The sequence below is a fragment of the Hemitrygon akajei genome, chromosome 20, assembly GCF_048418815.1.
Source record: "Hemitrygon akajei chromosome 20, sHemAka1.3, whole genome shotgun sequence".
NCBI lineage: Eukaryota > Metazoa > Chordata > Chondrichthyes > Myliobatiformes > Dasyatidae > Hemitrygon > Hemitrygon akajei.
In genome coordinates, this window is record NC_133143.1 from 23,968,072 (window position 1) to 23,995,817 (window position 27,746).

The following is a 27,746-nucleotide window of genomic DNA, read 5'->3' on the forward strand; positions in this document are numbered from 1 at the left end:
AAGTAAATTTATAACTGAAGTACATATATGTCACCATACACAGCCCTGAGATTCACTTTCTTGCGGGCATACACAATAAATCCAATCACCATAATAGAATCAATGAAAGACTACGTCAAAAGGGTGGACAACCAGTGTGCAAAAGAAAACAGACTGTACAAATAAAAAAAAATAAAAGTAATAATAATAAATAAGCAATAAATATCTAGAACATCAGATGAAGAGTCTTGAAATTGAGTCCATAGGTTGTGGGAACACTTCTGTGATGGGGTGAGTGAAGCTGAATGAAATTAATCCTCTGGTTCAGGAGCCTGATGGCTGAGGGGTAATAACTGTATCTGAATCTGATGGTGTGGGTCCTGTAGCTCCTTCCTAGTGGCATTGGTGAGAAGAGAATGTTGGTGACCTGTTGGTGGAGGTCCTTGATGATGGACGGTGCTTTCCTGTGACAACGCTCCATGTAGATGTGCTCAATGGTGGGGAGGTTTTTAACCTGTGATGGACTCGATTGTATCCACTATTTTTTGCAGGATTTTTCCATTCCAGGGCAATGGTGCTTCCAGACCAGGCTGTGATGCAGGCAGTCAATATACTTTCTATCACATATCTGTAGTAGTCTGTCAACTTTTTGAGATGTTTTGCCGATCTTTGAAAACTTCTAACAAAGTAGAGATGCTATCGTGCTTTCTTCATAATTGCACGGGATAGGCCCTCTGAAATGATAATGCTGAGGAATTTAAAGTTGCCGACCCTCTCCACCTCTCATCCCCTGACCAGGACTGGCTCGTGGACCTTCAGTTACCTCCTCCTGAAGTCAACAATCAGCTCCTTGGAACTACAAACTTGACACTGCCAAGAAAAGCTGATTAGTTGATTATATAGCATTACTTTTGTGCAGAGTGATTAAAACTGGCTTTATCTTGAGCGAAATGTGGTAACATTAATTTCTGCCTGGTATCAACTAGATATCTCTGGGAGAGATTCACTCTAATACACATTTCTACATTGGCTCGCACAGGATGTTAGGATGGCGTTGTTTCTGATGGAGCATCACAAAGTGGACAAAATTAGACACGTCCCCATCAGAATCAGAATTAGAATTAGGTTTATTATCACCGGCATGTGATGTGAAATTTGTTAACTTATCAGCAGCAGTTCAATGCAATACATAATCTAGCAGAGAGAGAAAAAAATAATAATAAATAAAATAAAACATAATAATAAATAAACAAGTATATCAATTATGTATATTGAATAGATTTTTGTTAAATGTGCAAAAAAACAGAAATACTGTATATTAAAAAATGAGGTAGTGTCTAAGGGTTCAATGTTCATTTAGGAATCGGATGGCAGAGGGGAAAAAGTTGTTCCTGAATCGCTGAGTGTGTGCCTTCAGGCTGCTGCATCTCCTACCTGATGATAACAGTGAGAAAAGGGCATGCCCTGCGTGCTGGAGGTCCTTAATAATGGACGCTGCCTTTCTGAGACACTGCTCCCTAAAGATGTCCTGGGTACTTTGTAGACTAGTGCCCAAGATGGAGCTGACTAGATTCACAACCTTCAGCAGCTTCTTTCAGTCCTGTGCAGTAGCCCCTCCATACCAGACAGTGATGCAGCCTGTCAGAATGCTCTCCATGGTACAACTATAGAGGTTTCTGACTGTATTTGTTGACACTCCAAATCTCTTCAAACTTGAGTATAGCCAGTGGCTTGCCTTCTTTATGACTACATCAATATGTTGAGACCAGGTTAGATCCTTAGAGATCTTGACACCGAGGAACTTGAAGCTGCTCACTCTCTCCATTTCTGATCCCTCTAAGAGGTCTCCCATAACATTTTCATGTGAAAACACATGTAAGGAAGTAATCAACTCATCAAATGTATGTGGAGCAGGGGTTCCCAACCCTGTTTATGCCATAAAGCAAGGGGTCCGTGGACTCCAGGTTGGGAACCCCCGATCTAGAGTAGCATTATTGCTTAATGACTTTCCATCAAAACTGCCTGGTTCTGATACAAAATGGAAAGGCCTGCTATGTGAAATTATTAAATTGATTATTGGGTCTACAAGTCAGAAGATGAGATATTGTCCAGCATGCTTTGTGTTGGTTCAGAGGCTAAAGAAAGAGTGGGATAGAAAGGGTTTATGTCCCTTAAACCAGGGGTTCCCAAGCTGTAGGGGTCCATGGAATGAAAAAGGTTGGGAAACCCTCTCCTAAACTAACCCATTCTTATCTTTGATCCCATCAACATGAACTGTTACTTTCTCTGCCCCCAATGCCAGAGGCCACGCCTACATCATCTTTAACTTTATTCTCCTCTCCAACCATGCTCGCTACCATTTCACTTAATAAGCATTCAATACAATATATTGAATGTTGAATACTTAACTCCAAAACATGATGCATTTGAAAGATAAGCAAAGAATAATTTTCTGTACTTTGGTTAATCAATGAATAACTCTGGGGGGAAATGGTTGCAGATAGAAATTAGTGGCGCTGCTAGTATTAGTTTCTCACTATTAGGCATGGTAAGGTTTATATGCATCAGACTTAGTAAGCCCTAGCCTTGCAACTTACACTCTTTTTATCTAGACAAAGCTAGGCAATTGAGGCAGATATCATTAAAATGTCCAAACACATTGCGATTCTATTTTCAAATTCCAGCAAATGCATGAAGCATAAAATATAACTTACTGTTTCTACTGTATATTACATGAAAGTTTAATATTAAGATCTTATGGTTCCTAATACTAAAGGAGATATAACCAGTGTAGTTGACCACTAATTTTGACACATATTGCAGAGTCGTGAATTTAAATACGGTATGTACCCTGGTCAAAGCCAGAGCTCCAATAATGAGAGACTGTTACAGGAGCTAAATCTTTCCACTAAATTGTCTGAAGTTTCAATTTGTTTTAGATATTATAGCAAATAAGTTTTTTTTCCCTCTGTATTACATGGCATTTTCTGCAAATCATGTGAACATAACTTTATGATTGCCTTGTTTTGTCTTTCTGTTTGCCGACTGCCACATTTCTAGTTAAATAATTTCTTGTAAATTGTCATCTATTTTATGGTTTGCTGCATACTAATAATTTGCCGATTGGTGGCATAGTGGCATCAGAGCTGGACTTCAGGGCGAGAGGTCCCAAGTTCGAATCCAGCCAGCTCCCGTTAAGAGCTGGTGATCTCTTTAAAAAAAAACTCACCCAGCAGAAGGCAATGGCAAACCACTGCTATAACTTGCCTAGTACGCGATTTCCCAATACGTCAGAGCAGCGTGGAAGGAAATCATCCGCAACCTGGAAATAATTCCAGATGCGACATACCTATCTACTAATAATTTGCATAAATACTGGGGGAGGTTGCTATTACACAGACAATGACCTCAAAAAAATCTAAAATAAGCATGTCAAAGTACTGAAATACCATCAAGGTCTTGTGAAAATTGAAGTTTCAGTACATTTAAATATCCCTTATGAATTATTAGCAGTTGATTTGTGGCAGAGAACTCAATTTTTGTAAAATCAACTTTATTGGTGCAATAAAAATCATTGTCAGGGCTAGATGCTGCACTCAGTGGAGGCAATAAAAATCACAACCAACTCACTTGCCCACTTCTTTCTCGCTGAAACCATTGATCATTCACACTATGCCACAGATTTAAATCATTCTCCAAAAAGTATTTATTTAAAGAAAAACATATGATCTGTGAAAAAAGCTTTCAGGTCCTAATCTAAATTCACGGCATACATTTAAGGTCACCATTGTTAAAAAGTAAGAACATATTGGCCAGTTTTAAAATTAAGACCTAGTTCCAACATTTTGAATAAATAACATTCTTCAGAATCTTAGAACACCTCCCATCAGCAGATGAATGGCTTTGATATTGTTAATCACCGCTGGTTCTGAACCTGGACCGTATGTGAAAGGATCGCACAGCTACCATTACAGTGATTCACTTGAGAAAAAGAGGTGGGCCAAATTCAATATTCTTTGAGATAGAATAAAACTACTGATGGATATCACGTCCTGATAAACTCCCTCCCAAGCAATCATTAGTTCTTACCTAAAAGAACATAAGAAGCAGGAGACAGAATAAGCCATTCCACCACTTGATCCTTCCTGTCATTCAAAAATTCACGACTGCTTTCAATCTGCCAGTCCTTTTTCCCCATGTTTTCCCATAATTCCCCCCAAATCCTTTAAATTCCAGAAATCTGTTTGTTGACTGAGCTGTCATGGTCCTCCAGTTCCAAATATTCGCCACTCAGTGAGTAGGGTCATTATTTCATTTCTCAGCCCCTAAATAGCTTACCCCATTTCTGAAATGGTGAACCTTATTTCTAGACTCCTCACCAAGGGGAAATATCCTCCTTAGATTTTCCCTCTCAAGCCCTTTTAAAAATTTTGTACATTTCAGTGAAGTCATCTCTTATGTCCTATTAAGCAGTCAAATGAAACTTTGCTGCACTCCCTGCATAATATTTTGTAGGGAAGCAGACAAAACAGTGCAAAGTACTCCCATCATGAACAAAGGAAAATCTGCCGATGCTGGAAATCGAAACAACACACACAAGAACCTGGAGGAACTCAGCAGGCCAGGCAGCATCCATGGAAAAGGGTATAGTTGACATTTTGGGCTGAGACCCTTCATCAGGATTGAAGCAAAAAAAAAGATGAGGATCCAAGAGTTAGAAGGTGAGGGAGGGGAGGAATGTTTCTTCTATCATACCAGAGACACCTGTCACCTTGTGTTTCTTCCAATTTTTTGAGGAATGGTTCTTGACCTGAGATGTTAACTGTTAGTCCTGCTGCATATGCACATTAACCTGCCCTGAAGCTCCTTACTTTAGATTTTTGCAGACACAGGAAGAGAAAATGGGATTTTGTGAAAGGTGTACTGGAGACTAAAATACTTTAGGGCTAATTGTCTTTAATTTAACATAAATTCTATTTTAAGTTCTGCTAGCTGAATTTCAAGATAGTCACAAGTAGCCTGTAAAATCATTATAGTCCTATGGTTAGTGGCACATATCTATAAAGATACCACTATGTTAGAGCTTCTAACCAAAGCCATAGTGTCACTATGCAAGCAAATGGGTCCACGAAGTTAATGTTTGTGTGTAGTTTCTGGACACTGTCAATCTCACTGTCTTTTCCATTTCTACCTATTGAAACCCAAGTCAATGCCTTAACAAACAAGAAAGATTCAAGATTCAAGATTCAAAAACTTTATTGTCATTCTAACCCTACATCAGCTCTGCAGGGCAGAATGAGACAGCGTTTCCCAGGAGCAGTGCAATCATAACATAACAAACACAACACTAAATAATAAACATAACAATAAATAGTAAAACACAACAGTCACATGTCAGTTAAAAACAAGTTATAAGTATCCAGTGCAAGTTAAAAGTGTCCAAAGCAGAGTCAGGTAGAGCAGCTATTTAGCAGTCTGACTGCCAGTGGGAGGAAGCTGTTTAGTAGCCTTGTGGTTTTAGTTTTGATGCTCCTGTAACGTTTACCTGATGGCAGAAGAACAAACAGTTTATAGAGAGGGTGTGAGGGGTCTTTAATGATGTACCATGTCTTCTGGAGGCATCGACTCTGAAAGAGGTCTTGGACAGAAGGTAGGGAGACCCCAATAACCTTCTCTGCTCCCCTAACCACCCTCTGCAAGGCTTTTTTGTTGGCAGAGCTGCAGCTGGAGTACCAGGTTGTGATGCAAAAGGTCAGCACACTCTCAACCACTCCTCTGTAAAATGTAATTAAGATGTTAGTGGGGAGTGATGCTTGTTTAAGCTTCCTCAAAAAGTGCAATCTCTGCTGGGCTCGTTTCACAATCTCAGTGGTGTTCCTGGACCAGGTGAGATTGTCCGAGATCTGCACCCCAAGGAACTTGATGCTTTCCACTCTCTCCACTGTGGAGCCGCTGATGCTGAGGGGTGTATGCTCAGGCTGAGACTGTCTGAAATCGACGATCATCTCCTTGGTTTTGGTGACATTAAGCATCAAGTTGTTGTCACTGCACCAGCTCGCTAGGTGTTTGACCTCCTCCCTGTACATTGTTTCATCATTTTTGCTGATGAGCCCCACCACTGTGGTATCACCAGCAAATTTAATGATCAGGTTCTCCTTGAATCTGGCTGCACAGTCATGTGTTAGCAGTGACTTTGAAAGCTCAAAGTCCATAAAAGTTTTTAAATCCTACAGCCTCAAGTCCACTTTACAAATAAGTTACATTACTGTAAAAACAGTATGATGGTGAAAACAATTTCATTTTTTTAATCTGAGAGACATACTAAATGGAGATATGAAATAATCCCCCATTCACAAATTCTGTCCATTTAGAAACGAAGTTGTGTACGGCAGGATGGCCAGTCAAAAGAAATTCCATTCAGGTAAAGATCCACAGTTTGGATTATCAGCATTCAATGATGAATAATCTCTGTATGTCAGGTTTTCTGACAGTACCAGTGTGGGATTTGTTTCGTCAGCCAATCTCTGGTGTGTGACATGGAAGAATTATAGAGTCATAGAGTGATACAGCACAAATACAGACCCTTCAGCCCAACAAGTTCATGCTAACCATGGTAATCAAAACTATACACAGAATTCCAAGTGGGGCCTGTCTGTGATGTCGCATTTAACGAAATATGCACTGGCACTCCTAGGACCCTCTGATCCATTACACTCCCTAGTGTAACATTCATAGTGTAAGTCTTACACTAGTCTGACTTTCCAAAATGCATTACCTCACGTTTGTCAGTATTGAAATCTATTTGCCACTCCTTGGCTCACTCTCCCAGCTGATCAAGATTCCATTGTAATCTATGAAAACTTTCTTCACCTCTACAACACTTCCTAAATTCATGTCATCCACAAACTTACTGAACCAGCCTTGTGCATTCACATCCAAATCATTTATGCAAATAATGAATACCAAGGATCTTAACATTGACTCCTGCAACACGCTACTCCACTCTGAAAAGCAACATTTAACTATTATCCTCTGCTTCCTCCCTCTGAGCTAATCTTGAATCCACCTAACCAGCTCTCTCTAGATTCCATGGGATCTAACCTTCCAGGTCAACAAGCATGTAGGAGCTTGTCAGTGGCTTTGTTAAAAATCCATATAGACAACATCCACTATCCTACCTACATCCACCTCTTTAAAAAAACCTCTGAAGTGTTCATCAAGCATGATTTCCCTGACACAAAGCCACGTTGACTCATCCTAATCAGATTCTTTTCGAATGCTTCGCAAACTTGAGAAAATCTGCAGATGCTGGAAAGCCAAGCAACACACACAAACTGCTGAAGGAACTCAGCAGGCCAGGCAGTGTCTATGGAAAAGCGATTGATGTTTCAGTCCGAGACCCTTCATCAGGACTCTTTCCAAACGTTGACAGATCCCATCCCTCAGGATTTCCTCCAACAACTTCACACTTCAGAAATAAATCTGCTGCTGCTGTTCTCTGCAGCTGTACAGATTTCCTTCCAGACACAGAGGGTGCAATACAAGACAAAGAACAAATCACACACAAAATGCTGGAGGAACTCAGCAGGCCAGGTAGCATCAATGGGAAAAAGTACAGTTGACATTTTGAGCTGAAACCCTTCAGCAGGACTGGGTTTGGGCCCGAAATGTCGACTGTATTCTTTTCCATAGATGCTGCCTGGCCTGCTGAGTTCCTCCAGCATTTTGTGTGTATTGCTCAGATTTCCAGCATTTGCAGATTTCTCTTGTTTGGGAAAGAACAGATCATTTTCATTAACAGTCTGAAATAGCATTTTGTCTTTCAAAGTGATCCAGTAAGAGGCCCAAATGCTGTAAATTTGTTAGAGGTATACATTACATATTACAGTCGGCATTTGGTCTATAAATCTCAAGGGCCAGTGTATTTCCAGTTATAGTTCTGGAGCCAGCAATTGCTGACACATTTGCCGCTAGCTTATTTTATTATTTAAATCACTGGGATGACATTGACTTCCCTTCATGGAAATTCACTTTAATATTCTTATACCAATAACCTCCTAGATCAACTAGATGGAGCTTCAAATAATTTATTTATATGGGCAGTACAGTGGATTAGTAGGTAGTGCTGTTCACAGCTTCAGAGACTGGGGTTTATTCTGACCTGCAGTGCTGCTTGTGTGGAGCTTGTATCCTCCCCGAGTCCCCATGGGTTTCCTCCCAGGTCTCAGAGATGGGCTGGTTGATCAGTTAACGGGTTACTGTAAAATTAACCCAGTCTGACTGGGTGATGGGGCATCAGTGAGGAGCTGTTGGGTAGATCAGAGAGGATTAGTCACAAGAAAAGATATGGGGAAATGGGATTGCAGTGAAACTTGGTATGTAGTCGGGGAGGGGTGAAGTTCTGAGAGTAAATAACCTGATTAAATCTTTGGTTTGTAATCCTCACCCATAATTGAAAGAATGAATTGTAAATATTTAATATCCTCAGATCTTGATTCAGGAAGACTGAACAACAGAACACATTTCCTTAAAGTTGAATGGCCATTAAATAAAAATAAAAAAATTTAGATTTTGATAGATCAAAGCAATGGCTCCGAATATGTGCACCAAATGATTAAGCAGTAAATGATACTTATAAGGACATAAGAAATAGGAGCAGAATTAGGCCATTTGGCCCATCTACTCGGCTCTACCATTTCATCATGGCTGATCCATTTTTCCTCTCAGCCCCAATCTCCTGCTTTCTCCCCATCACCTTCATGCTGTGACTAATCAAGAACTTATCAACCTCTGCCTTAAATATACCAAATGATTTGACCTCAACATCTGCCTCTGGTCACAAATTTTACAGTTTCACCACTCCCTGGCTAAAGAAATTCCTCTTCGTCTCCATTCTAAATGGACATTCCTCTATTCTGAGACTGGGTCCTCTAGTCTTGGATTCCTCCACTATAGGTAATATCCTCTCCACATCCATTTTACCGAGGCCTTTCAACATCCCACCCCCCTCATTCTTTCAAATTCCAGTGAGTACAGGCCCAGAGCCATCAAATGTTCCTTATATGATAAGCCTTTCAACCCTGGAATAATTTCATGAACCTCTTTTGAACCCTCTCCAATATCAGATAAGGGGCCTGAAATTTCACAACACTCTAAGTGAGGCCTCGTCACTGATTTATAAAGCCTCAATGAAGATAATCATAGCAAAGCAAAACTGTCCTATTAGCAACAAGTCACACTTCATATGAAAAATTGTACACATTTGAAAGAGTGACTAAATTATAACATTCATCAGTTATATTAAAACTGTTGATATATAGCTATTCACATTATTCAGTTTCTCAACTTGGAGCAAATCAGCTGGATTTGTTGGGTAAACAAATAACTGTGTTCTTGCATGTGCGTAATTAAGTCTCTGGACAAAATTAGAGAAATTTGAGGTGACACAACTAAAACAAAAAAGACCTTCAGATTGTTTATACTTAGTAAGATTACACTTTCTTTGCTTCCTATAAGGCAGAGAGTACAATATCATTATTATTCAGAATAAAATAAACACAGCATGACATTTTTAAAGACTAAATGGTCTTGCACTTGAGGCATTTGATAAAAATATACAGAGAACTACTGCAAACACCAAGAGACCAAAACTGTTATAAATGAGACCATTACTGCTAAATGCATAAATATACAAAAAGGAACCACAGAGTACATTACATAAAATACTAAAATGCAAAACATTTTTATTAGCAAACTCCCAATGCACGCCCCATTAAAATAGATTGGAGAGGATGTTTTCTTTTTGTGGAACTCTTTGCTATTTTAGTGATAAATATGAAGGCATTAAATATTAACACTGAATAAAAAAATAAATTCAAACGTTTTTAATGTCAGTGATATTTGATAGAATACTTTGTTCCTTCTTTGCTTGGTCTATGCACATTACTTTCCTTATGATGTACAAATACTGGAAAGCAACTTCAGAATTCCTTTATTCAATAAATATAAGCAGAGTTCCTGATGATTGGTCTTGGCCTGAAATATCAACTGTTTACTCTTTTCCACAGAGGCTGAGTTCCATTTTGTGATATTACTCTGATTTCCAGCATTTGCAGAGTTTCTCGTTTGGGAATTAAGCAGAGTTCTTAATTATAAATTTCCATTCTGTTGCTTACTCCATGAATGAAGATGATTTCCAGTGCAGAAACGTTCCTTTATGGAGCTGATAGTAGCAGAAGTAATGGAAATGTTCAACTGACTACTTCTGGTGTACATGTAGAGATTAATGTGATAACTTTACAAGATATCATCAAGAATTAGCGGTATACAAATGAGAACTGCACTGGATGTATGGCAAAGAAACAAGCTATTCAGCCAATACAATATACCACTGTTAGTGCTCCACTCAACCTACTGTTACAAACCCCGTAACTGGGTCACTTACCAGCAAAGATAGAGAGGTCCGTTGAAGCCTGATGATATGATTTTTAACAATATTTATTAGTAAAAATACACAAAAATAATATCAATGCAAACATACAGGTAATATACGTCATCAATACTAAATCTAAAAGTGCGGGTATAATAATAATCAATAAGAAATACGCTCTATCATTGTCTAGGGGATAATGTATTGTCCGATGGAAATATAAAAGTCACTCAGTTCATTCAGGCTGCAGCCTTTTGGTTGGAGAGAGAGAGATTTTTAGAAACTTGCCGGCTTTCCTTTTTTTATGATTTCGATCCATCAGAAGTCCCGTTGGTGTGGCCGTTCACTTGTGGCCTCTCCTTTAGCTAAACCGTTCTTCCGTGATGAGCCCGCTACCCTGGCAAGGGAGGATGCACACGGGCCCTCACCGGCATTCACTATAAAACGCTGTCACTGGCTTTCCAGCGTTTCTCCTGGTGCGTCTGAAGGGGTTGTTCCCCAGACCCTCTTTTATCCTTACTCACGGGGTCTCAGATGTCAATCAGGTTGGGATGATGCAATCCCTCAACCAGCCCACTCTGGTCATCCCCTGAGGGGCTTCAATGAATAGTACAGTACTCAATACACAATTCCGTCTCCAAGAGACAATAGCCGTTATCAATGGTTTTGTTTCGCTGAGGCCAGGACACATTCCAAACCTTGTGGATTCTGTCTCATTTCCTGGGTCCCAGACCCGAATTAATAGCGATCTTGCAATTCTCAAAAAGGAGGGGGCGACTTTGTACCCTTCGGCCCCTCAGAGTTGTGGCACATTCGTAACACTACCCTCAACATTCCTCATCTTAATTTATTAAAATGATTGTGAATTCCATTGTCCAGCCCCACTTTAATGTGTCTACACCAATCGTCTTAACCTGGTACTATTGAAATTCCACATTCTCGTCACTCATTGGAGAAACAAGTTCCTTACGAAATCCCTGTTGATGGAAACAGAAAATAGGTGCAGGAGTAGGCCATTCAGCCCTTCCAGCCTGCACCACCATTCAGTATGATCATGGCTGATCATCCAACTCAGAACCCTGTACCTGCCTTCTCTCCATACCCCCTGATCCCTTTAGCCACAAGGGCCATATCTAACTCCCTCTTAAATATAGCCAATGAACTGGCCTCAACTGTTTCCTGTGGCAGAGAATTCCACAGATGAATAGGTTATAACAAGGCCCTCAAATAATGCTCTTCCCTATTCATGGAAACACTTTTATATGTATCTACTCTACCAGTATGTTTTATTTTTCTAAAGAATTCTGTTGGAGTTCCCCTCAACTTGAGAGGCTGCGCTTATCCTCTCTTGATATGTATATACTCACATTTCTATGATTGCCTGCTCCAGTGCCTCCAAGTCATTGTACACAGTGAAACAGAACTTTACCAATATGTGGAGCACTGCCTTTTATCTTGGCAATTCAAGCTCTTGTCTACTTATTAAATGTCGTGAGAGTATCTGTCTCTACCACCCAGTCAGTGCATTCCATATTCCAATCAGTCTGGATGAAATTAAATTTGCTTAGACTCTTTAATCTTAGAATATAGAACGGTAGAGCACAGGAACAGGGTCTTTGGGCACAATGTTGTGCAAACTAATCAAAAGCCCACCTAAACTAATCCCTTCTGCTTACGCAATGTGCATATTCTTCCATTTCCTGCACATTCACCATGTGCCTAGCAGACTCTTGAATACCTCTGCTGTATTTCCCTCCACTACCCCAGACAGCACCTTCCAGGCACCCAACACTCTCTGTGTGAAAAAGCACATCTCCTTTGGACTTGCCTCCTCTCACTTTAAATGCATGCCCTCTGGTGTTGGATATTTCAGCCCTGGAAAGAAGATGCTGACCATCTACTCTATCTGTGCCTCTCATAATCTCATAAACCTCTGCCAGATCTTAGAACCATAAAACCATAAAACATTACAGCACAGAAACAGGCCTTTTGGCCCTTCTTGGCTGTGCCAAACAATTTTTCTGCCTAGTCCCACTGACCTGCACCTGGGCCATATCCCTCCAAACCCCTCTCATCTATATACCTGTCCAAGTTTTTTCTTAAATATCAAAAGTGAGCCCGCATTCACCACTTCATCTGGCAGCTCATTCCACACTCCCACCACTCTGTGTGAAGAAGCCCCCCCTAATGTTCCCTTTAAACTTTTCCCTCTTCACCCTTAACCCATGACCTCTGGTTTTTTCTCCCCTGGCCTCAGTGGAAAAAGCCTGCTTGCATTCACTCTATCTATACCCATCATCATTTTATACACCTCTATCAAATCACCCCTCATTCTCCTACGCTCCAGGGAATAAAGTCCTAACCTATTCAACCTTTCTCTGTAACTCAGTTTCTCAAGCCCCGGCAACATCCTTGTAAACCTTCTCTGCACTCTTTCAACCTTATTAATATCCTTCCTGTAATTAGGTGACCAAAACTGCACACAATACTCCAAATTCAGTTTCACCAATGTCTTATACAACCTCAGCATTACATTCCAATTCTTATACTCAATACTTTGATTTATAAAGTTCAATGTACCAAAAGCTTTCTTTACAACCCTATCTACTTGTGAAGCCACTTTTAGGGAATTATGTATCTGTACTCCCAGATCCCTCTGTTCTACTGTGCTCCTCTGTGTCCTATCATTTACCTTGTATGTCCTACCTTGGTTTGACCTTCCGAAGTGCAATACCTCATACTTGGCCGCATTAAACTGCCATCTGTCTTTTTTCAGCCCATCCCTCCAAAATGGTCCAAATCCCTCTGCAAGCTTTGAAAACCTTCCTCACTATCCACTACACCTCCAATCTTTGTATCATCAGCAAATTTGGTGATCCAATTTGCCACATTATCATTATCATTGATATAGATGACAAATAACAATGGACCCAGCACTGATCCCTGTGGCACACCACTAGTCACAGGCCTCCACTCAAGAGTAGCAATCCTCCACTACCACTCTCTGGCTTCTTCCATTGAGTCAATGTCTAATCCAATTTACTACCTCTCCATGTATACCTAGCAACTGAATCTTCCTAACTAACCTCCTGTGTGGGACCTTGTCAAAGGCCTTACTGAAGTCCATGTATACAACATCCACTGCCTTCCCTTCATTGACTTTCCTGGTATCTATAGATTGGTTAAACATGACCTACCATGCACAAAGCCATGCTGACTTTTTCTAATAAGTCCCTGTCTATCCAAATACTTGTAGAATCTATCTCTTAGTATTCCTTCCAATAATCTACCTACTACCGATGTCAAACTTACCAGCCTATAATTTCCCGGCTTACTTTTTGAGCCTTTTTTAAACAACGGAACTACACGAGCTATCCTCCAATCCTCCGGCACCTGACCCGTGGATATCGACATTTTAAATACTTCTGCCAGGGCCCCTGCAATTTCAACACTAGTCTCTTTCAAGGTCCGAGGGAATACCCTGTCAGGTCCTGGGGATTTATCTACTCTGATTTGCCTCAAGACATAAAGCACCTCCTCCTCTTTAATCTGTATAAGTTCCATGACCTCCCTACTTGTTTGCCTTGTTTCCATAGACTCCATTCCAGTTTCCTTAGTAAATACAGATGCAAAAAACCCATTTAATATCTCTCCCATTTCTTTTGGTTCCATACATAGCCGACCACTCTGATCTTCAAGAGGACCAATTTTATCCCTTACTATCCTTTTGCTCTTAACATACCTGTAAAGAGCAAAGAGTTAAAGAGTAAAGAGATAAAGAGTAAAGATCTTCTCTTAATCTCCACTACTCCAAAGAACTAAGTATGTCCAATCTCTCCTTATAGTAAATATTTTCTAATTCAGACAGCATTCTGATAAAAGTTTTCTATACCTTACCAAAGCCTTAACATCCTTCCTACAATGGGGTAACCAGAACTAGATCTTATTTTCTCTAAAACTATGTCTGCTTAATATAGCCTCCCAGATAGAGGGAAAGCTTTCCTTCTACATATTTGCCCTATCCATGCCTCTCATAATTTTATATGCTACTATCTCTTCCAACCCCACCCATCAGGCAGCAGATACCAAAGCCTGAGGACGCATATCATTAAGTTCAAGGATAGTTTCAAGCACACCGTTATGCGACTCTTGAACAGACCTTTTTATACATTGAAGATGAACTCTTGATGGCCGTTGCACTTTATTTGTCTAACTACACTGAATCTTCTCTGTAGCTACAATACTGTATGCATTCAGGTTTTGTTCTTGTTTTTTTTTAAAAAAACTTATGTAAGGAACAATTTGTCTGGATAGCACATAATCATTTTTTTTTTGTTATTTCTGTATCTTACCAACAATATTGCTTTTCTCGTGTGTCTTTTGTTTAAACTTCTCTGTTTCTTCATATTCTTATCATGGATTCCTCATTCTCCATGTACCTAAAGTTTGCGGCTTCTTCCTTACCCTAGGTCTTTACTTATGAAATCTCCTAAGGATTTAGCTTGTTCCTTCCTTTTAGCAAAATGTATATTTTTCTTGCACTCAGTTCAGAGCAAAAGAAAACTGCTTTGAACAGTTAGTATTTTTCCACTGTATATCAGTTACCATTAGCGCTAGCCATTTTATTCTTCCAAGTTCTCTTCACAGCCCTTTAAGGTCAACTTTCTGTAATTTTTTCATTCTTGGGCTGAATTGTTGACAGATACTAGAGGTAAGCAGGGAGGGGGGAAAGAAAGGTAAATTATTACAGATTTTTATTGCTCTGGGTGATCAGTTCACTATGAGGCTTAAGTAGCAGATGTCTTGATAAATTAGCTTGCTTTTTCCTATCCTAACTTCTGTAGATGCTGGAAATCCAAAGCAACACACACAAAATGCTGATGGAAATCAGCAAGTCAGAGAGCATTTATGGAAATGAATAAACAGTTGATGTTTTGGGCCAAACCCCTTTACCAGAGCTGAAAAGGAAGGGGGAATATGCCAGAATAAAAAGGTGAGGGGAGGGGAAGGATGATAGCTAGAAGGTGATAGGTGAAGCCAGGAGGGTAGGGAAGGGCTGGAGAGGAAGGAGGGGACCCAGGAGGAGGTGACAGACAGATGAGTAGTAAGAGAGCAGAATGGGGAATAGAAGAAGAGGGGAGGGAAGGGGAAATTTTCTTTTTATCAGAGGACAAATGCCATCAGGTTGGAGGCTACCCAGACGACACAAGAGGCCATAGACTGGTATGTTGAAATGGGAATGGGAATTAAAACGTATGGCCACCAGGAAGTTCCACTTTTGGAAGATGGAGAAGAGGTGCTCAATGGAGTGGTCCCCACAGTATATGATGGGTTTCACCAAAGTCAAGGAGGCTGGACTGGAAGAACTGGACACTATATCCTATCCTTTATGTCTGTTAGTGTATTTGCATAAAGAATCTTACAGCTCATTTGCTTCTTCAAGAAATAAACTCACAATACTTTAGATAACAAAAGTAAGCCTTGTCTGAAGGTAGCCAAAGCATGAAATGTTGCAATATTCTTTAGTAATAACATTTTATTTATCAGATTTACATAGTATACTTGAATTTTGCTGTTTTTTGAAATGTGGAATTTAAATATTTTTACAATTAAAATACAATTCCAATTTTACTATAAAAAAAAGACTTTGATTCAAGGATGAACTTTGTGCTTTTCATGTAAGAATCACTTCTGAGTGCTTTGTGCTGCTATCAGCAGCTGGCAATCATTCACCAGTGAAGTTGATTGAGGAAATTATGGAAAATAGTTTAATGTAGGAGAGCAAGCTTATGGATTTATGAAACAACTGGAGCAGAAAAAAGATGGAAAATCGACATTCTGTACCTACAACAGGGTGCTGAAGCTCTTCAACCACAAGAGAAGATCACTGTGGAGGGTCACTACCCCAGAGAAGTGGAAGTAGAGACATGACCTCAGATGGTTAGATCAAAGAATGCTGAATGCTTCTTCCAATACTATATCTTATCAACTAGATAACTTACCCTGGACCATAAATTACCACAAACCGACATTATTCACCCACCAACAATTCACATCGATCTGGACTCATTCTTAATGTTCATTCACCATATACACCTTCCCCTAGCATTACTGCAGGCTTCAAATCAAAGACATTAATGGAGCATTAATGCAGGTAGATTTGCAATTCATGTTTTAGTGATAGTTTTTTTTTGCCCTTCTGATATTTTCAAATTTTACTCATCTTTTCTGACCTACATTTCCCCAAAATACTTTTTCCCAAGTGGCAGATTGCACAACCCTCTCTTAGCTGGCATAACCAGCATTTCACCTATACTCCCTGCACCTTTGGAAAAACCTTTTATGCTCCTTCCTCATCACTTCTTTCCCTACAACTTAAAATTTGTAATGTCTCAAACTTTTCCCCAGTCTGATGACAGGTCATTGACTTTTCTTTTTGATGGATCTGTAATCCGACATTGTTGCAAAAATCCAACTGGTACACAGGGAAATGAATCTACTATTTTTTAATGAGTTACCTTTCTGTCCAATTCCATGCTCCTAGCAATGTGAAGGATTCTTAACAGTACTTTCAAATCACTTAACAAAGCACTCAATAAATCACTCAGTTAATGTGTAAAAAGTGAGCTGCTTGAGAAACTCAATGAGTCAGGCAGCATCTGTGGAGGGAAATAAACCACTGATGATTCTGGTTGAGATTCTTCACAAATGTCAACTGTCTGCTTCCCTTCATAGGTGCCATGACCACTGAGTTCCTCCAGCAGCATGTTATCTTTTTGCACCTGAATGTAGTTATTAAACTTTGATTCATCACGGAGGCCCACTTCCTATCAATTAATAAAAAAACTTTCAATCTTCACTCCCTCGTGTGTTCCTCCAGCTTTTCCCTTGAAATTTTCTGCATAATTTGCTTCAGTAACGCCTCATGGTAGTGATTCCACTTTTGATGAAATTATACCGATAAGTAGACCATTGAAGCCAATTCTGCAATGCTGCACACTCACACACAAAAGATAATCTACTTTCAAAGACAGGACCCCATCTTCATTGCAAAAGACAAATAGACAAACATATTGTAGATGCAATAAGCAATACTCCAAATAAAATAAATAAATAGCTTTAATATATCTATTTTAATTTTTCTATACTGTATATGTATAAATACAGCATATATACACATATACAATATATATAAGCAAGCATTGACAACACCCAATTTTTTATGATTAGATAAAGCTGTCTCTCAAGCAGTTTTGATTTTATCAAAAATTGTGTAATAAAACAGAGCATTCAATTATTGCAAGTTTGGTAAAATTATAGTGCAATCTGTGGAGCTATCAGCCCAGAACTCAATCACTGTAATCACTTAGTTGGTATACCTCAGTGAAGCAATCCAGAGCTGTAAGTGTACTGAAATATCACTGAACTTTTAATTTTGACATTCTCATTTTTCATCCAGCTGAAATGAAAGATGGGAGTAGTGGTGATTCAATTAAGAAACTCCACTCTAGAAGATGAGGGGCCTACCACCTTTAGAACAAATGGTCCTTCCTTCAAAACTGTGATGAAACAAAACCAATTATTAACAGCCTTGCGGCTAGGAAGATATTAGATTATAAATCAATATATTAGAACTTATGAGTAAGGGTTTTCCTGTTTGCCAAGATTAAGGAGGCATATTGGTGTTACATGGTGGGGCAAAAAATAAAGATCAACTTCAAATAACAATGTAAAATGACAGGTTTCATAATGACAGTACAAGCTTTTTTTTAAACAGTAGGTCCAGTATTACTCAACAATTACTTCATCTGCTGAGGTCATTGTATAGATATGCTGCATCCACAATGAAGGTGTCCAAAAAATCATAGGACAAAGGTAACATTTTCAGAAAACAAAACTCAACAAGCTGGCAAATATCAGCAATACCTGCGTTCCACAGTCACCCCAATGACCCTGACTCAATGGCACAGGTCAGAAAAGGTCAGTAGCAATGGGTTGTTCAATACAGTAAACAAACACTCGTGCACATATACAACCTTCATTAAACCGCTCATTTCACAATGGCACCAGGGCACTTTCGTGCTTAACATCGCTCAGATAGAGAAAAATGAATCCTTTTGTTTTCCTCCCTCAAAAGTTTTTTCTTTGCATTTCATACTTCCATCGTACTTCATTCCTATTGCTTCTTCTTGGACGGCTGGCAAATGGAGGCTGCGAGAGAAAAGTTGGCATTCGAGGAGGATGGATCAGTTTTTGCTATCTTTTCAACAACCTTCCATTTCCTGATTGTCAGAACTGGGAGCACAAGGGCACACAGAATGTGAAAATGGAAATACATTGACCTTCAAAATGAACAGAGACACAAAAAAGTTATTGTGTGTGGACAACACCAAGTTACATTATCTAGTACAATCACATCACCCAGATGGCACACACCATAACAATCTTGCTATTTTAGTGTTTGAAATGATTCTTCTTAGTGGAATTTATGAACAGTTGAAATGAAATTATTTCTATATGAATTTGAAAATAAGTTTATTGTTCACCTTTACACTTGTTACCAGGACACCACAAAACCACCAACTGAGAAGGCATCAAGTTCAAATGACCTTTGCTTGAGTGAGTATATCTTTGTCACAAGCAAAAGGTGATGCCCCAAATCACTGAGGGTGAAAAATATTGACTACTTGGGACTTCCTTCTTAAATCATAAACAATGATCTTACCTAGTCCCTCAGCAACATCTCTTTGATCAATAAATTATAGCAGCATCTCCAATTCCTGAGGAGATTGAAGTGAGTGAGGCTCCCCTCCTCCCACATTAACCAATTTTTACAGGACCATCGAGAGTCCTGACTAGTTGCATCTCTGTCTGGTATGGGACGTCCTTACAAAGGATTGTGAAGACTGCTGTGAGGGTCATTGGGTTCCCTCTTCCACCCATTAGAGATATTTATCAGGAGCACTCCATACCTAGCATCCTTAGCATTGTCAATGATCCATCCCCTCTGCCCAACAACCTCTTTGATCCTCTACCATCAGGCAGGTGGTACTGTAGCATTAGGACAAAGACTGTTAGGATAGGAAACAGCTTCTTTCCCCTGCCCGTGAGACTGCTGAACTCCCTGCCACCACCCAGGTCTCATCACGTATGAAACTCCAGTTCCATTATACTGTTTATGCTATTTAACTTGTATCATATATGTACCTAATTATTTGTTAATTTATTTGTGGTAATATTACTTTATGTTGTATGTGTCTGAGTTATACATACTGTGTTCGGCTGGAGAAGCATTGTCTTGTTTGATGGTTTACGTGTGTATGATTAAATGACAAACCTGAACTTGAACTAACCCCCACCTCACTCCTAATGGAAAATTCACAACCAGCACTCAAGCAAAGACAGAGTACAGCTGCATTTTATGCTCATTATCTGGGCAAGTCTGTGGGTAAAAGGATGAGAAGTCAAAGTTCTTTTTGCATGTATGGGATTACCTACCATCACCTTCAGTGGAGCAGGACAGACACTGTATTTCAACAGATTTCAAATTAAAGGCAATGCACAAATAAAATTTAAAAATGTTGAGCATATATCAATGTCTATATTTAAGTTTATTTTTAATTAGTACTTCAAATTCAGCAATTTAAATTTGGTAGCTGGTATGAGGAGATACTCACATCTGCCCAAGAATAATCCAAACTGGAACTGATTACATCTGGCTAGGCTGAAATCAAATTCTGGGCTTAGCTTTTCACTTCAAATGCCAACAATTTTAGCTAGTAAACTTGAAGGTCAGCCAGCACTAAATATTTAACATTGAGTCATATACAGAAAACAATTTTATTTGGCTGGCAGTTTTCTAAACTAAGTTGGAAATCAACTTGGATCACTGCTTTTCCCATATCTCACAATTGTATTAAGCCACATCAAAAATTACAAAAATAAATTTTCTTCCAATAAAACCAAAATACAAGAAGCCATCTGGTAGAGCATGAGAATAAACCAGTATAGAAGGAGTGAAAATAACAACGGACCAACAGGCAGCATATATAGGTCTGGCTATTCTCATATTATGCCAATTCATTCATTGTTTCCCTCCACTGAAAACTGTTCTGACACAATGTACATTTCACACCTATCGTTATCTGTTGTTAATGTGGCATAGCTTTAGAGTTTGGTGTACCTCTCAAATAGTTGAATTGAATCCAATTAACACAGCTCTACCTTGCTGAGGCCAGCCAGCAGCTCTTGGACACTCCTCTTTCTTACTCCTGAACCAGAACCCCACAGAGAAGAATCAGGCCATCGTCTCCAACACCATCACGGACCTTATCAGCTCTGGAGATATGCCATCGACAGCCTCCAATCTCATTGGCCTTTTATGCTATACTGCTTACACCCTACTCAACGTCTAAAACTTAACTGCCATGCGGGCCTGCTCCTGACCTTCTGAATGCCTGCTCCTGACCTTCTGAATGACTGCTCACTTACACTAAGTGGTCACTTTATTAGATACATCTTTTTTGTTCAGGATAGGACTCCCCTTTGCCACCAGAACACCCTGAATTCTTTGTGGCATGGATTCAACAAGGTGCTGGAAAACATTCTTTAAAGATGATGGGCGATGTTGACATGATAGCATTGCGCAGTTGCTGCAGATTTATTGGTTTCACAGTCATGCCGTGAATCTCCTGTTTCACCATATCCCAAAGGTACTCTATTGGATCAGGAATTGGTGACTGTGGAGACCATTGGAATGAACTGAACTCAAGTCATGGTCATGGAACCAGCTTGAGATGACATGTGACATGGCACATTATCTTGCTGGAAGTAGCCATTAGAAGATGGGTAGACTATGGCCATTATGGGATGAACATGGTCAGCAACATACCTCGGTAGGCTGTGGCATTTAAACGGTGCTCAATTGATATTAAGGAGCCTAATATGTGCCAAAAATCATTCCCCACACCAGTTACACTACCACCATCCGGTACTGCTGTCACAAGGCAGGATGGATCTAAGGGTTCATGTTGTTCACACCAAATTCTGACCCTACCATCTACAACCAGTTTTGGTGAGCCTGTGCCCACTGTAGACTAAGTTTCCTTTTCTTAGCTGACAGGAGTAGAACCCAGTGTGGTCTTCTGTTACTGTAGCCCATTCACTTCAAGATTCTACGTGCTGTGCATTCAGAAATGCTCTTCTGCACTGTTGCAACACGTGGTTTTTTGAGATACTGCTGCCTTCCAGTCAGCTTGAACCAATCTATCCATTTTCCTCTAACCTCTCTCAATAAGGCACTTTCACCCACAGAACCACCAATTAATGATTTTTGTTTCCTTTTCATGCCATTCCAGAGACTGTTGTGCAAGAAAATCCCAGGAGCTTGGCAGTTTCTGAGATGTTCAAACTAACCAGTCTAGCACCAATAATCATTCCACAAAGTCACAGATCACATTTCTTCCCCATTCTGAAAAACAAACCACTTGGCCACGTTTGTATGTTTTTATGCACTGAGCTGTTGCCACGTGATTGAATGATTAGATAATTTGCATGTGATAGCGTCATCTAGAGCCTCTCACTCACTGCTGTTTGCATATGACGATCTCACTCTCCCTCTCACAGCTGCTCCTGGAGGACAGTCTGTGTGTTTGAATGGTCTCTCTCTCCCTCAATGCTGTCAGAGAATGGTGCTGGAGTCCTGGGTCTTGGGCAAGGTTTAATCGATGTATTTTGTGGATTGCACTCTGTTATCATGTGTTTCTGGTTGCTCCTTTTCTTGTTGCTATTTTGTGCCACTTTGATCGAGGTGGCCTACAGATAATGTATGATACAGTGCTAGATTGAACTGAACTGAATATGCTTGGACTCATTCGATGACTTTGTGGGTTTTTTTTATATTCTGTGTTTTACACTTTTTTTTACCATTTGCATGATTTGTTTTTTATGTGTGTGGGGGGGGGGGGGGTGGGGGGTGGGAGGGTGATGTTTTTCTTTGAACGGGTTCCAGGATTTCTTTGGGAAGATGAATCTTAAGGTTGTACGAGGGGTGATTGATATGTTCGTGGCCTAAGGTAGGAGTCAATTTTAGAAAACCTAGCACATTTTATTTTTCAACATAGTCTCCTCCTACATTTACACACTTAGTCCAGTGGTCATAGAGCATACAGATCTTGCACCTCCAGGAAGTGTCCACAGCAGGGGTGATTGATAAGTTTGTTGCCTAAGGTAGAAGGAGATGAGATATACAGCTCTCTTCACACGCACATGCAGATCAACTCAGTGATTATGCAGAAAGTTTGAAGCTAATAACTCATCAGGGGTGATCGATAAGTTCGTGGCCTAAGGTAGAAGGAAATGAGTTATTAACTTCAAACTTTCTGCATAATCACTCAAAGAGTTGAACTGCATGTGCATGTAACGAAAGCTGTATAACTCATCTCCTTCTACCATAGGCCACAAGCTTATCAATCACCCCTTGTATACTGCATACATATTTTGATAATAAATGTACTTTGAAATTAAAAAAGCAGGTATATGGCACTTCAACAACTTTCACTTTCCTGGCCCTGACTGCTTTATTTTCACCAAAGACATACAATTCTGGTACATTTCCACCCTCATCAGAAAGCCTTAAAGCTCTATTTCTTTCTTGACAACACACCTAATCAGTTTCTCTGCACCACCACCCTCCTCTGTCTGGAAGGATGGGTACTCACCTTCACCAACTTATTTTGGCTCCTCCCAGTTTCTGTATGTGGAACAGTCCCTTGTACCCACTCAACACCTCACAACCATCTGCATCTAACACATAATTCTCTGCAAAGTCCCCCATTTGTAATGGGATCCCACCATCATCCCCTCCCTCTCCACTTTCTGTAGGAACTGCTCTCTCTGAGACTCCCTTGTCTGCCCTTCCCTCCCAACCGATCACCTTCCAGGTACTTATCCTTGCAACTGTGCTACCTGTTTCACCTGTCCCTAGACCTCCATGACCATCATTTAGGGCCCCAGACAGGCCTTCTGGGTGAGGAAGCACTTCACCTGTGAACTTGTCAGTGTTACTTACTGCATCCAGTGCTCTAGACGCAGCCTTTGGAGAGAGCTAACACAGGTTGGGGGACCACTTCATCAAACACCAGCACTTATAACAAAGCACTTAGTGACTTCCTGGGGTCACATCACAATGCAAAATATGCAAATATCTCTTCTTGATATTTGCAATGTCTGCAACAATGGCCAGGATTTCCCAGTGGCCATCCGTTTCAATCCCCATCCCCACACCATATCGTCCATGGCCTCCTTGACAGTCACACTGAGGTTGAATGCAGATTGAAGGAACGACGTCTCATATTCCATCTTGGTAGTCTCTAAACTGACGGCATTAATATTGACTGAACTTCTAGTAACCAGTCCCTTCTGTGTACCCCTGCTCCACTTTGTTGTCCCTCATTCCAGTAGCCCTCTCACTATTCCCTTCTCCAGCCCCCATGATCTGCTCATCACCTTCTTAACCTTCTTCCTTTTATTCTATAGTCTACTATCCTTTCTTATCAGATTCCTCCCTTTGGATCTTCCACCTATCACCTCCCAACTTCTCACATCATTTCCATTTATCCCTCCTCCCTCATCCACCTACCTTCACCCTCAGAATTGGACTCGCCTATTACCTCCTGCTCTCTTCACATTTTTATTCTGGCTTTTGCCCTCTTTCTTTCCGGTCCTGATGAAGGGTCTCAGCCTGAAATGTCGACTGCTCATTTCCCTCCATAGATGCTGCTTGACATGGTGAGTTCCTCCTGCGCTGTGTGTGTTACCCAACATTTCCGGCACTGCAAAATCTCTTGTATAACACTGCTCTTTGTCTCAACTGCCTTGATACGGCTTCTTATGTTCCTGGGCATTTGGCCAACTCTCCCAGAATGCCTAATGGTCCCAATACCAAACAAATATATCAAAATCCTGATGAAGGTGTCTTGATCTGAAACATCAACGGTCCATTTTGTTGCCTGACTTACTGAGTCAGTTTGATTTTTGCTCCTGATTCCAGTATCTGCAGTCTCTTGAGTTTCCATATCTAGTCATATGTACACATTGAGGAACCAATCATTGTTGGCGTAAATGCCACTTTTAACTTCCAGACCATTTGTGCTAAGTAGCTGCCTGCTACATAACATCACAACTACTGTATTTTATTCTTTGTCCTAGAGATTATAAAAGTAATCACTGCTGTAAGCATAATATATTCAATAGAAGTAGTTGGAGGGCTGGTTTTGCTTGTACCAACATTTCCTTTGTTGATACAAAGGAATATTTGTTTAAATATTACTATTAATTATTACCACTTGGTTCTATCTTATTAGTACAAACGTACTTGCCTACTCCCTGGTCAATAACTCTATCCTCCGTTATGCACAACACTAAACTTTGAAGCTGCAGACCACACATACGCACCATCAGCGAGATTACACATTTTCAAAAATGTTCAATTTAACTCCCACCTCAGCTCGTTTATTATTAAAATCCTCACCAATGCAGTTACTATATTAATATCCAATTATTCAAACACATTCTGGGCCTCTTCCATTTCTTCCTTTCTTTTTTTTCGTGTGCCATACTCTGCCAGAGCCTCGGTGACCACTTTTTTCAAAGTGGTTGGCTTGGAGGAAAGATTCTGTGAGTGGTCACAGCGCAGTGTTTTTTTTTACGATGCCGAGTTGTGAGCTCGACACTCAACCCTGCACAGGTGGAAAGCGTGTCCGGGAGCGGCCCAACTGGATTCGAACTCGGGATCCTTCTCTCCGGAGTCCAGCGCTGATGTCAATGCGCCACCAGCCGATCCATTTCTGTCCTCTGTAATTCAGGAATATCCATAGCTGTGCCACCTGAGTCCTAACTCACATTCATTTACCACAACAATACTTAATGAATCATACTGGCATGCAGTTAAACAAAAACTCAATTTAAACAAATATTCTTCTTTGATTTCCCATTTTAGCCCCTCCTACCTCTATATTCTTGTCTATTTCTTGAATACTTCATGGTACCTGCACCCCTTCTGTTCTGACTTTGTGATTATCCCTAAATTTAATTGCTCCAACAGGGACACCAGACTTTTGAATGTCAGGACCCTAAACTTGGGAATTTTCCCTCTAATAAATCTTTCCACCCATTCAACTCTCCTTCCTTCTGCAATCCTTGATCAACATAATGGTCTTTGATCAAACTCTTTGGTCAACATAATGGTCACTTGTTGCCCTACTTGGATTGCTGTCAAATTTATTTTACTAGTCTTCTGGGAGAGTCTTGGACATTTTATTAATAGTGCTAGGTTGTTATTGTCTGAGCAGATTAAATGATTTCAATTGTCCTCCCACTTGTCCAAGCCACAAAGTACTCCTATGAGAGTTCTGAAAAGTCAAAAACTTTGCTCACTTGCTATGCTCTTTGGACTATTTCTTCAATACTATTTATATCCCGTCCAAGTTAAATTCTCTGAGTGGGTGGTGGTGATTTCCTTTAAGGAACTTCTCTGAGGGAGGACAGAAGAGAGGAAAAAAGGAAGGAGGATTGCAAATACCAAGAGGAGATATTTGCATATTTTGTATTGTGAAACCCCCAGGAAGTCACTAAGTGCTTTGTTATAAAACATTGTCACTTTTGTAATGTGGAAAACATAGACCAAATTGCTCACACAGTGCCATATTTACAATGAGGCAAATGTATATCTATCTTAATTAATGCCAGTTTGGAGAAAAATTTTGCCCAAGGCAGCAAGGACAACTTTTATTCTCCCTCTTCAATCAAATACCTATTAAAAACAATTTATTTCTCCTTTGATCAGGGAATACAGAGGACATTTAACAGAATCCTGTAAAATCAAAGTATTTGCTTGGAAAGGAAGCAATTTTAAAATAATTGCCAAAAAACAAAGGGAATGTGGATGAATATAACACAATCTTATAAAGTGTCCCTCATAGTCATGGCAGTCTATTTACATCTCCCTGTACCTTTTGTTTTCTATGTTAATGTCTTAGTTGTTAGGAAGCATTGAATGGTAATCAATTTCCCCTTTGATCCAAAGGAATGGTTGCATCTAGCAGATGTAAAATGAACCAGAACTTACTGTGTTCTGTTTACATCAGTTAGTTGAATAGCAGAACAGGTTATTATTTATATGGTGAAAGGGTGCAGCATGCTATTGTGTAGAGGGACTTGGGAATGCTTGTGCATGAATTGCAAAAGGTTGTTCTGCAGGTAGAACAGGTCATCAGGAAGGCAGATGGAATGCTGGCCTTCATTGCTGGAGGGCCTGAATTTAAGAGCAGGGAGGTTATGCTGCAACTGTACAGGGCATTGGTGAGGAGGCCACACCTGGAACACTGCATGCAGGTGTAGCTTCCTTACTTGAGGAACAAGATACTAGCTTTGGAGGCAGTGCAGAGGAGGATCACTAGTATGATTCTGCAGACAGAAGGTGTTAGTTTATAAGGAGAGACTGAGTTACTTGGGACTACACTCGCTGAAAATCAGAAGAATGAAAGGGATCTTAGATTTTTTAAAAATTTAAAATAATAGATAAGATAGAGGCAGGAAAGTTGTTTCTACTGGTAAGTGAGAACTACGGACATAGCCTCAAGATTCAGGGGATAGATTTAGGACAGATGAGAAGAAACTGTTTTTCCCAGAGAATAGTGAATCTGTGGAATTCTCTGGCCCAGGAAACAATAGGTGGAGCTGATCAGCTTTACCTACCCACCTTTTCAGATCCATGCCAGATCAGCCACGATCCCAATAAATGGCACGGTATTTCTGGCCTGCTGCCATTTCTTATATTCTTATGTGCGTCTGTCTAAATCTTATGATTCATGAGCAAGCTTACCTTTCCTTTGCTCATAAAAGAATATCACAGAATCTAATTTGTACAGGTAGCTGTCCTGACACATAATTTAAAGTTTGCTATTAATTTATTAAGTTTGCAGACAACACAAAGATCAGTGGCATTGTGGATTACATAGAAGTTTGCCAAATGATATTGCGGGATATCAGTTGCCGATATAGTCAGAGAAGTGGCAGGTGAAGCTTAATCCAGGCAAGTACAAGGTGGTGCACTTTGGGAAATCCAACATAAAGGGAGAATACGCAGTTAGTAGAAGGATCTTTAACAATGTTGATGAACAGAGGGAACTTGAGGTCCAGGTACGTGGCCACACAGGTTGACCGGGTGCTAAAGGCACCATATGGTAAAACTGCCTTCATGAGTTGAGGCATTATGTTCAGTGGGCAAAGTACTGGAGAGTTTAACATCGGTAGCTGAGCGAAGGGCGCTGAGTAGGCT

General features: G+C 40.1%; 1 protein-coding gene across 1 annotated transcript in view; it reads right to left on the bottom strand.

Annotated features, from left to right (window-relative positions):
* Window positions 1-17,509: 17,509 nt before the first annotated feature.
* LOC140713648 (lysophospholipid acyltransferase 1-like) overlaps window positions 17,510-27,746 on the bottom strand; it is a 113,844-nt gene continuing 103,607 nt past the window's right edge. Inside the window, exon 13 of the mRNA XM_073024015.1 lies at window positions 17,510-18,750. Within this exon, the coding sequence (XP_072880116.1) occupies window positions 18,585-18,750 (166 nt within the window). The 3' untranslated portion in view covers window positions 17,510-18,584. The remainder of the gene's footprint in view (window positions 18,751-27,746) is intronic.